This window comes from Polyodon spathula, chromosome 6, assembly GCF_017654505.1.
Source record: "Polyodon spathula isolate WHYD16114869_AA chromosome 6, ASM1765450v1, whole genome shotgun sequence".
Classification (NCBI taxonomy): domain Eukaryota; kingdom Metazoa; phylum Chordata; class Actinopteri; order Acipenseriformes; family Polyodontidae; genus Polyodon; species Polyodon spathula.
The window spans coordinates 43,343,610-43,356,196 of NC_054539.1; the positions used below are offsets into that span (position 1 = coordinate 43,343,610).

The 12,587-nt window shown below is 41.5% G+C and overlaps 1 protein-coding gene across 1 annotated transcript in view; it reads right to left on the minus strand.

Annotated features, from left to right (window-relative positions):
* Positions 1–6,423, minus strand: part of eif2ak2 (eukaryotic translation initiation factor 2-alpha kinase 2) — a 33,961-nt gene extending 27,538 nt beyond the window's left edge. Inside the window, exon 1 of the mRNA XM_041253839.1 lies at positions 6,364–6,423. Within this exon, the coding sequence (XP_041109773.1) occupies positions 6,364–6,423 (60 nt within the window). The remainder of the gene's footprint in view (positions 1–6,363) is intronic.
* Positions 6,424–12,587: the final 6,164 nt, after the last annotated feature.

The following is a 12,587-nucleotide window of genomic DNA, read 5'->3' on the forward strand; positions in this document are numbered from 1 at the left end:
ACTGCTCTATCCATTCACAGAAAGTCAACAGTAGATGTTTACATTGAACTGCAGTCCAGAGTTAAAGAAAATAACTTCTTTCCAACTCCAAGTATTGCCTTTTCTTATTAGTCACTGCGTTGTTCTGCTTAACATTTGGTATGCCTTTATATTCATCATAACGTTAAATTACCTTCCTCATTTCAAGTTTGGATTACTTCTTTTACACTTCCTATATACATTATTTTATTTCAGTTCACACACGCAAAGTTCGCCGGTGCCATTCTCCCGGAAGCTGTTTCACGACTGGCTAGCAACAGCTGTAGAAGCTGCTGTGCACAGTCATTACAGAGGAACTCAAGCAGGGATCTGTTAACATTAGCTAAAAACAAGGAAATAAAAGTGGCAACAATTTCAAACAGAATACCATACTTTAGACTGTTGCTGTTACAAGCACTACATAACTAATTAGGGTCATTTCATTTAATATGCAAATAACAACGGGTTTAAGACTGACATAACACTTGTTAAGTGTCAGCATTAAAAAATACATAAAAGACGTGAAAGACGTGTTTGCTTCTACTAGTAGCTAATGTATAAGGCTTTTTTGTGTACTCGAATATGTAATATGCTATTTGAATTTTTTTTTTCTTCGTGTAATCGTGTATTTGACTACCATGTCCCATCCCTAATTAGGATTATTATAATTCAGTTTAACAATTGCTGTGACCACGTGGTAATAGCTCAGTTGCATGTTTGCTTGTGAAAAAATGAGTATCATTTGTACACATATATTTCCAAATCTTAATAGTACTTTCATTTTCTGACAAGCACACAATGCATGCATGCTAAATGGCTGAAGTAACATATATTGAAAAGCTTTTAGCCACTTTCTTTTGAGACGTGGGCTCTCCTTGGTTCCATACACAGTTAGAAACATACAGAAAATAAAAACCATCATGAAAAAACAGATAAATATATTGGGTCACATAAAATTGCATCCGGGCCAGTAAAAACAGTAGCTCAGTGGCCCAAGGGGCCAGTAGTTAAAAATCTAAATGTACAGCCCTGAATATTGTTGAGAAAAAAGGTGTTCATGTGAGTTTGCAATAACTTTTGGTGGGTTAAAACAGACAGCTGGCGTCTGTGTTAGGCTACTTTGAGTGCTTCTCATTTCCAGATGGCGGCCGGCTAAATTGATGTCTACTTTTCCAGATGAGCCGCCTAAAATAGATATTTTTAAAAAATGCTCCAGGAAATAGTATGCAAAATGTATATTTTTTTCCAGTAAAATAGTGGCAATTTCCACTATTCATTACATATGTAAGTCGAGTAAAACAATAAATTCTCTGAGAGCATTCAATTTCTTAGGTTTCCATGGACACCGTGAATCGCGATGGACTAATCCGTTTCGACCTTACAAGCGATGTTGGTGATGAATGCTGAACGATGAAGCAGTTATGAAATCAATCATCGATTTACCCCCCTCCCCCCTCCCCAAGAAAACAGTGACAGTGGCGGTGAGTAATGCCACAATGTATTGCTATTCATAATAATAACCTTTATTTTGCACCTTTCATAGTGGACCACTATCACAAAGCACTTTACAAGATAGTAGACTAGGGTGTGTTAACTATGCATCAGCTGCAGAGTCACTTACAACAACGCCTCACCTGAAAGACGAAGCACATGGAGGTTAAGTGACTTGCTTAGGGTCACACAATGAGTTAGTGGCTGAGCTGGGATTTGAACCGGGTAATCAGCCCGTTTCTTTAAACGCTGGACCACACAGTCTCCTTATTGCAAACCTTCAGCTGTATAAGCTTATGCGTTGACTCTCCTTTTGAGTGCACAGTCTGCCATCAAAACTAGGCTTACCAGATTTCCATAGTAAAGTTTTCCTCTTTTTTGTTTTATTTGATTTTTTTTTCATTATGATTATAAACGAAGCGCTGTTTTCTTTAGTATTTCAGTACATAGCAGTCATTTTCTGTGACTTCAGTTGAATCCAGTTGTCAGCAGCTTAAATTCCTCCTTTCGCTGTGTCAACCGTCAAACAATTCTTTACTAATTTAAATGTGCATATTTTTATATTTTACAGCATAATTTATATCGAACACGAAATATCTGAACCCATTAATGCATATCGGTTTGCATTCACTTTGAAACGTTTTACTCCTACGCATTCACCAGCTGTAGCTGGCTCATCGATCTGCATGCCTTAAGTTCTGGCAATATTGAGCTACAACAGTATTACATATTGCAAGTTAAATTGACTGTATCCAATCTACGTTAATAACTTTTACCATTTTACCCAACGGTTAACAGAATAAAACAAAAATAAAAATAAAAACGAAGAAAAAAACAACTTACTGTAGAATTCGCATTGATGTTAACAGAAATTGCAACAGAAACGAACTGCTGAAAACTGTGTAATAAACAGGGTTCAAAATCACAGTTCTCGCAGGCGCATTTTTGTTTATTGTTATTTATTTATTTATGCACTTAAATCGCGTTCTCGAAGTCGGTAGTTAATGAGAAACAGTGTCATGGGGAAATAATCATGGAAGACTAAAAATAAATGTAACGACCATGTAATTCAGTATGCCAACGTAACACTATTCAGCAGGTTTCATTTCACTTAAGCAAAACTAGTTAATTCAATACGGTAATGCATAACTTTTGGGCATACCTGTCCATTATTTCAAAAACTAGGACGCAGTTACAGTGATTCATATCCTCTAGCATAATGACATTTTTTTTAAAAAGTCTGTGCAATGGTAAACATATATCAGTTAACTTACTTACGATGTTCGATGTCTGTCACTGCTGCATTTATAATCCAGTAGTTACTTTCACTTTCCCTTTTGCAGTCGCGCAGCAGCTCAATAATCGGTTTCCATTTCCCGTACAGTCACACGGATAATAAAAAAAAAACTTGGTGTCGTAAACATTAAATACTTTCTGTAGTGACGATTGTAACTACTATACGATTCATACACGTATTAGGCAATATTAGTAAACATTAGAGGCGGCCATGTTCTTGTAAAAGTAATGACCACATTTTCAATGTCAATGATCAGTGATACAGTTTATGAAATCCTCAATTTTGTTGGACGTACGCAAAGCCTGCGCAGTAAAAGCGGATGAGAAACTTTAGAAAATTAAAATTAATAAATAAATAAATAAATAATCTGGTTTAGTAATAAAATCAAATCAACCGTTAAAAATGACAGTAAATATACTGTAGACATTAAACCAAACGCCCATTCAACGTGTTAATTTCTGCATCAGACTTAGCAGAGTGGGCTCCCAGCAGAGTGGGCTCCCAGCAGAGTGGGCTCCCATCTAAGCCCCGCCCACTACAGTCAATACTGTAGCAAAAAAGGATAGGACAAGATGTCACAGATGGGCAGACTAGCTAAAACGGCGAGTGCCGGGAGCTCACCTTCCTTGTTCAGATAAAACAGTGCATATTCCTATGCTCTTAAATTAAATTGGTTAAACAATGCCTAATAGACAGTGAATCAATATGGTTTGACAGTATTGAATCAAATGTCGTTTTTGCGAGAGATGTTTTAGATGGTAATTACTCTTTAAAGAAATATGAAGAACTAGATAGCACACATAATAATATTACACCTTCTCAATACAACAAAATGGTTCACTCCATTCCACCTTCACTTCTACAACAAATCCAGAACATTTTAAATTACTGTGATACTTCCGCCTAAAAGCCTCTGCTTAAAATAAATGGTATTGATTTCATAAACTTCAAATACAATAACAAATTAACAAATAATTTAAAGAAAGAATTATAAACAATATGTCACCCTTCAGTATGCAGAGATGTTGAACCTGTGATTTGGGTAAAAGCTGTTAATTTTTTATCAGTCCTTCCAAATATATCTTAAAATAAAAGAAACTCACTTTAAAATGATGAATGCAATTTACCCGTCAGGGGAGCTGCTGAATCACAGGTTCAGTATCCTTCATGATGCTTGTCATTTTTGTCAATGACAGAAACAAGAACTTGTGTATTTTTTGAGTGCCCTTTTACAAAACTTTTTCTGGAATGAGGTTCATACAGGTAGTGGTCAAAAAACGTAAACACCGATGTAAAGTAACTTAATAGGGCGTTGGGCCACCACGTGCGGCCAGTCTACCAGCCTTTGGAATTCTACAAGAGGGATGCAGCACCATTCTTCCCCGGGAAAGTCAGTCAACTCATGCCTGGTTGACGGAAGTGGAAAACGCTGTCTCAGGCGTCGTTCCAGAATATCCCATAAATGCTCGATTGGCTTCAGATCTGGTGACTGAAAAGGCCATGACATTTGGATAACACCAGTGTCATGCTCATCAAACTATTGGGCGACAACACATGCTCTGTGGATGGGAGCATTGTGACGGAAACATGAGTTCTGGTGATGAATCTTCCTCCCGACCTGTGAGGGCACTAAAGAACGAGAGGAGAAGTATCTGGAAGGGCTGGCCTGACAGTTCGTTTCTGGGTCAGGGAAGTGGGTCAGCCTGGAAAGAAGCACGACTCTGTTGTAAGACTGTATTGATTTGAATGGTAAATGAGAGGCAGCTGCAAGTAATAAGGCAGCTGCAACCGTTTACCTAGATATCATGCAGGATTACATATAGGGGCCAGGGTAACGCTGATCTTTTCCTTCGTTTGGATAGAACGTTTGGAGGAAGAAGGAGCGAGAGTTGAACTCACAGTGTTTTTGTGATTACGTGTTGTGTTTGTTTATTAACTGTCTGTGTTTGTTTCACTGTAGACAGTTAGAGCACTACTCCGGAGCTGTCGCAAAGGGTCAGCACTGTCCAGAGTACCCCTGCACACCACCGTATCTGTGTAATCACCACGCACCCTCACATCTGCACTCACCCAGGACTGGTGACCGTGGGTTCATTTTTGTTCTGGACTGTGCCCTGTTTTTGTTATCTCCGCGCTTTACACATGGTTGTGTATCGCCGGGGATTTATTATTTTACGGTCACCAGACCTGGATTATAAATAAAAGCACCTTTTCACTGGAAACTGTTGTCTGCCTGTCACTCCTGCATCTCATCACCGCTATACCTGTTCCCCTCCACTAGCCACTTTGCCACACACCACCACACCCGGCAGGAAAGAAATGCTGCAACATGGGGTAAGGATGATCACTCAATACCATTAAGTAGCGATTAGCATTGACCTTGCCTTCTAAGGGAATGAATGCACCCAAGCCATGCCAGGAAAATGCGCCCCACAACATTACAGAACAGCCAGAACACTTCTCTGTTGGAACCAAGCACTCAGGGCTGTAGAGTTCTTTAGGTTGGCACCACATGTGCACTCGTCCATTTGTTGAGAACATGGTGAAGGATGATTCATCTGACCATATCACATTTCTCCGTTTCTCGGTAGTCCATTGCCTGTGCTCTTTGCACCACTGGACTCGCAAACATGCATTGCCAGGTGTGATGAGCGGTTTGTACCCTGCAACCTGACTATGGTATCCCTCTCTGTGGCGTCCTTGGTGGACCTTTTTTGATGAAACTGGTTGCTCACGCCCCAGGTTGAAATTTGCAGTCATTTGATGTGCAGTTGCTCGCCTGTTTTGCCTTGCACTTTGAATTCATGCAAGGATATCACGATCCTGGGATATGTGGTTCCACCCACTGTTGCCCTTTGTTGATGATGTCTTTCCCTCGGATTTCCATGCCGACATCACCTTAGACACCGTTGCTCGTGAAACATCAAGAGCTATCTTGGTCACTGAAGCTTCTGCCAAACACACCCCTACAATCACCCCTCTTTCAAAGTCACTGAGGTCTCCTCTTGCAGCATTGCTAGCCATAATTATAGGCAACCAGGCCTGTTCAGCATTTTTATACATGATCCTAAGCATGCTGGGATGTTATTTGCTTAATTAACGCATGAGCCACACCTGTGTGGAAGCCCTTGATCAATATACTTGGTGTCCCTCATTTTCCGAGGTGCTTCCATTTTTTTGTCCACTACCTGTACATTAGTGTCGTTAAAAATTCCATATGTATCTAAACTATCAGTTATTGATGTGGTGTGGTATTTTAATAAAACAGAACACTGAGGCCCAATATTTTGTCAACCTCATGTTCTTACATGGAAAGTGTTTCATTCACAAATGTACATTTCTTTTCATGAAACCTATTATTCATCTTTAAAAAGGAGTTATCAAAATATAGTAAATCCCTTTCTCTTTTAAATTCTAGGAAATCTCAATATGTCTTGGATATTATAAACAAACATCTATTATATAGGCTTTTATATTGTATATGTAAGTATCTAAAGCCCCTTTCACAGTGGCCTTCCAAACTGGGTCACAGTCCCACGTAATGTGAAACCACGTACCTGGGTCGGACCCAGGTTGACCCGGATAACAGCGACCCACCTCAGGATGTGAGTCGACATGTTTCGACCCTGGTTGAGCAAGACAAAATGTATGACTGCCGTTTGGAAGTGGACGACATAACAAACAGCCATGCCTGTGGGAAGGTTTCACTTCCGCAAGGAACATTTCATTTGTTTATTCTGTTTAGCTATATTTTTGTTGATTAAGACACAGCATTAGCCAGATTGCAGCAGGGATGTAGAAACATTTGCTGTAATCAACATTTGGGCCGACGGTTCAATCCAGAGAAACTTGGATGGAAGTGTCCATAACAAGCTGCTTCCAGGGCATCTACACCCAGGTCAACCCTGCTTTATTATTAAATTGTGTAGCAGACTCGTAGTAGAGCATGCCAGTGTGAAAGGGGCGTGTGCATATGTGGGTACTATATACAGTGCCTTGAAAAAGTCTTCACACCCTTGAACATTTTTCACATTCTACTGCCTAAAAAATACAATTCAAAATGCATGAGTTTGTTTCACTGATCTACACAACATCATCTACACTTTCAACGTGAAAGAACAATTCTAGAAATATTAAAAAAGTAATTAAAATGTTTTAAAAAAAAGTCTTGATTGCATAAATCTTCATACCCTTTGAGTCAATACTTGGTTGAAGCCCCTTTTGCAGCAATAACAGCCATCAGTCATTTTGGATAAGTGTCTAACACCTTAGCACAGCGGGATTGTTGTCCATTCTTCATGGCAGAAAAGCTCAACCTCTTTCAAGTTGGCTGGGGATCGTCTGTGGACTGCAGTCTTGCCTTCTATAGGATTCAGGTCTGGGCTTTGATTAGGCCACTCGAGGACCTTCACTTTCTTCTTGCTGAGCCACTCAATTGTTGCTTTTGCTTTGTGCTTAGGATCATTGTCCTGCTGAAAGGTGAATCTTCTCCCCAGTCCCATGTCTCTGGCAGACTGAAACAAGTTTTCCTCCAGGATCTGCCTGTACTTTGCACCATCCATCTTTCCCTCGATCTTCGCAAGCCTCCCTGTCCCTGCTGCTGCAAAGCATCTCAAAACATAATGCTGCCACCACCATGCTTTACTGTAGGGATGGTGTTAGCAGGGTGATGTGCCGTGTTTGGTTTACGCTACACATATCGCTTAGCATTGAGACCAAAAAGTTCCACTTTGGTCTCGTCAGACCACAAAACCTTCTCCCACATGCGTGCAGTGTCCCCTAAGTGTTTCTTTGCAAAAGCTATGTGGCACATCATATGGGTTTTTTTCAGCAGTGGCTGCCTTCTTCCCACCCTCTAGGCCATGGCTGTGGAGTACTCTTGAATTTGTTGAACAGTCAATATTTTCCCCAATCTCAGCCAGAGACCTCTGTAGTTCTTTTAAAGTAATCTTACACCTCACAGTGACCTCCCTCAGCAGTTTCCTTAAGCCACGGCTTTGGAGGGACGGCCTGATCGAGGCAGTGTCTTGGTGGTGCCAAACTGTTTCCACTTTTTAACGATGGACCTGACAGTGCCCCAAGGGATATGCAAAGACATTGAAAGTTTCTTATAGCCTTCCCCCAATCTGTACCTTTCAATAACTTTATCCCGGAGTTCTTTTGGCAGCTCCTTGTTTGGCAGGTTTTGCCATTTGCTTCAATTTGGGTTTGAGCTAATTTGGGTTTGCTATGACAAAGGGTGTGAAGACTTATGCAATCAAGTCTTTTTGGTTTTTTATTTTTAATTGCTTTTTTGAATATTTCTATAATTGTTCTTTCACATTGAAAGTGTAGATGATTTTGTGTAGCGTAATAAAACAAACTCCTATTTTAATGCATTTTGAATTTTATTTTTTACGCAGCAGAATGTGAAAAATGTTCAAGGGTGTGAACACTTTTTCAAGGCACTGTATGTATAGATATGTAGCTGAGACCTATGTATGTATATGCATTTTTTTCTTTTTTGTCTGTATGTGAAAATAAGTATATTTGTAATGTACCACGGCCCCTGGTACTGACACTCTTGTATCCTGTATATTATATTTGTGAATATTGTTAAAAAAAAAATTTAAAAAAAAATTGCATATGGGAATAGAGTGGCAAGGAATTTGTAATGACTATCTAGTCACAGCAATGACCAGTCAACTGTTTAAAGCTTTTAAACAGTTCAAAACAAAGAACATAACATGTGGTCAAGTAAAATGTATGTATCACACCCATGTAAACATCAGAAACATTGGCAACTCGATGTAGACGAAAGTTCAGTTGTTATGTTTTTATTTTATTCTATATATTTAAAAAAAAGCCAATTTAGTGCATTCACAGCTTCATCGGGGCATAAAAGTATAAAAAAGAATCACACAAAAACATACTGTAGCATTTTTGGGTTCTTGGAACAAAGATGAGACTGAAGCCGTGATGGAGTTGAAGGCTCAAGCCATTTATTTTTAACAGAATAATCAATAAACAGTGGCACTGGAACGATTTTTAAAGTGGGGGTGGTGAAAGCCATTGAATGCAACTGTAATCCCTGTATATGGTAGAAGCCATGCAATGCCAGGAGGGACTGGGAACAATAAAAATGATTAATTTACTCTTTTCCTCTCTTTCTCTCTATCTCCCCTAAACACAACCTTCTCTCACACTCTTGTCTCCCCCAATCTCCCAGTCTTTTCTATGCACTCCCTTATATCCCCTCGCTACCTCCGCCCCCACGTCCTTCCCACCAAACCTGCACCCCAGTTCCGCTACACACACACAGTACAGAGTCCTGGTGGGTCGCCTCAGCAGTGGGCCCCCCCATTGGTAATGATGCCTATGTAGCACCTGTAGTCCAGTGGTGTAGGGGTGGTCCCCTCTTGGTCAACCCCTGGTTGATAAGAGGCAAGCCGGTCCCGGTGGAGGACCACCTTCTACTCCGAGTCGCACACCACCTCTGAAAATTGGAGAAGAACCTTGCAGGGCCCCTCCCACTGGCTGCACAGCCAGGGTGCAGTTAAACCGCTCAACTAGCACCACCCCCCTCCACCCTGTCGCCCTGGGGGTGGAGGGTGGTGGTGTGCGTCTTTCGTATCCCCATCAGCTTCCACACCTCACGAAGACCATGAACTCGAAATTATGGCCCTGGTCAGGATGGAGCTCCTCAGGCACCCCGAAGCAACTGAACATGCTCCCCCATGAGGGCATTGGCAATGGTGGGCACGCTCTGGTCTGGTAGAGCATACGCCTTGGGCCATTTGGTGAAATCGTCCATTGCCACTAGTACAAATTGGTTCCCATGTTTGGAACTTGGAAAGAGCCCAAAGACATCCACATCCAGGAGCTCCTTTGGAGCTCCCACCTGGTGGCTCTGTAGGGGCTCTCGACTCTGTCCCAGTGGTCCCTTCCGGGCCGTGCATGAATCTCCACGTTGTGTCTATAACAGCCCCAGTAAAACTGGTCCTGCAGTCAGTGTCGGGGCATGAACCTCTTGAAGCACTCATTAGCCAGGACTGTTGAGCAGGCAGGCGAACCAGTTGGCTGATGAGCAGGCAGCGAGTTGGTGAGCCGGGGCGGCTGTTGAGCAGGCAGACAAGCTGGTGTGGCTGATGAGTAGCGGAAAGCTGGTTATTGAGGAGCAATACCCCTGGCTTGACAGGTTTCATCCTCCCTGGGTTGCAGCAGTAGTGGTTTGATCCCCCCCTTGTACTGGCAGCTGTTGCTGTACCAGGTCTAGTGTGACCCACATGGCCATTAGGACTTCAGCCCACTTAAAGATATTCCTCCCCGATATCTATGAGCCAAACTGGTTGCTGGCGCTTGATGTCCCCCAGACCAACTTCGAGCTGATAGATGATGGTGTCGACCAGGGCTCTGCACTGTACCCCATCGATCGTGCAGGGCATGTGGCTACCGGGTCAGCCCTGGCAAACAGCCACTGTCTACTCCTGTGGGTACTTCGGAGGTGCCTGTGAAAGGGGGAGGGCAGTCTGGGCTGGCACAAGGATCTATTCTAAATGGCACGCCTCCTGTATAGTCTTCCCTAATGTCTTCGGCTCTGCTAAAAGTACATGCCTCTGTAGTTCTCCCGGCGTTATCATCTGTATATAGACAGTTACTTTGATGCATTTGTTTAGTGCTGTCTGTATTTCAATTTAATATTGGTATTTAACCTGTCTCTACAGTTTTGGGGTTTTATATCTGACAAATGTACCTGCCTTTAAATGTTCATCAAATGAATTACTCTGCATTTTAAGTAGTGCTCTTAATGCAAGCAAATAATTAATAATCACAATTATTATTAATTATTGTAAGGACTGGACAAGATCTTCCATGTTTGAATGTCGACTTTGTGGTCTTGCTGTGCTGCACTGTCCCATAGATTAGACTAATCTCTCGACAACAGACATTTTGCAGAAATGTGATGTCAGTGGTCACTGGAAGATTTGCAAACTACATTTAAAATCAGACGCACGTGATGTTGTGTTATAAGGGCCAATCCGATCAAATCATAACAATTTCTTATTCAGAAAAAAATAAAACTTTTGTATTTAAATAAACAACATTTATTTAAGAGATAATAATCTCATATCTTTTCTGTTATAAAAACTTTACATCTATGTGTGTGTGTGTGTGTGAGCGTGCGTGTGCACAAGTGCCTCTGATTTTTCATGGCTGGCTACGGCAGACCTGTCGACTCTTCCGTATTCACCGGGAGTCTCCTGTATTTTGGACCGTTCTCTTAGACATCTCCCGGGACAGATTTTCTTCTGTATTTTGCACAGAGCTCTACCCTCTTATGTCAGCAAATCTTTAATGTCTGCAAAAGTCACGGTGGTTACTGCAATCACTGTGTGTACTTAGCAAGGTGTAGGGCCTTGGGGAGCCCTGTGGCAGGTATTCTTTCAGTACGCGAGGCAAGTTCACTTAGCCACACACCTGGAACCACTGAGCACACTTCTCACCTCCAGTCACAGGAGAGATACTTGGAATTTGTGCTTCCTTGCACCTCCACTAATTTTTACTACCAGTAAACAGCAATAAACTAGTTAATGTTTTTCTTTTAAAGAAAACTACTTACATTTTGCCAATTAAGAACATATACATTTTTCAAGTTTGTTAAAAAATTTGTATGTGGATTAAAAAAAAAAAAAAAAAAAATTACTACAAAGCGTTAGTAACAGGAATCCATAGATTTTCAGTTCCTGTAAAAATGTATTTCAGCAAGTGACAGTTAAATGGCTAAGCTAAGAGACAAAACTAGGACTCTATCCATCCATTACCATTAACCGCTTAATCCTTTACATGGTTGTGGTGAGCCAGAGCCTAACCTGGCAGTTACAGGGCGCAAGGCAGGACTACACCTTGCACAGGATGCCAGTCCATTGCAGGGCACCACACACACACACACACACACAGCAATTTAGAATGACCAATCAACCTAAACAAGCATGTCTTTGGAAGGAAACCGGAGTACCTGGAAAAAACCCACACAGACACGGGGAGAACAAGCAAACTCCACACAGATAGACCTCTAGGCCGGAATCAAACCCAGGACCCTGGCGCTGTGAGGCAGCAGCGCTAACCACCATGATTACGCTTAACCTGGAAGGACCAGTATAATAGAGAACCGTTAGTGTTTTGTTTGTTCTAAAGTAGTCTGTCTAAAACTGTTTGTTTAAGACTAGACAGCTAACACGTTCTGAAGCTGTTGCTTAGGGTCAGCACAAAACCCAGACATCACTGCACCATTGTTTCATGTAATAAACGTACTTCACCACAAGCACTGCAGCACTCACTTTGGACTTGTGACCATGTGTGTGTGTGTGCCTAATTGTGTTTAGTACCGTGTTTACTATTTGCGGGACTGCAACCCTTTATTATTACCGAGCTATACATATTGTTGTGTATTGCCAACCTCTATTATTTACTGCTTGGTCATCAGACCATTGGATTATAAATAAAAGAAACCATTTCACCTGTACTTTGTTGTCTGTCTGTATCATTGGATTACTGCAGCACCTGCACACTAACTACCACTTTGCTGGTCAATGCTCCACCCCCAAGAGTGCCTAGTCTACCTGGACGACCTCAGGATAGTGCTGGAACGCGTGGCTGAAGCTCCGCCCCAAGCAGTGCTGGTGTCACCGGAAATAAGTTAGTCGTGAAATAAGTTAGCATTTGCCTTTTTTAGCCTTTCTGTCACACGCAAATTTTAGAATTTAAAGGCAAGGTTAAGCCGTCTCAATTTTTTTGTCTGTAA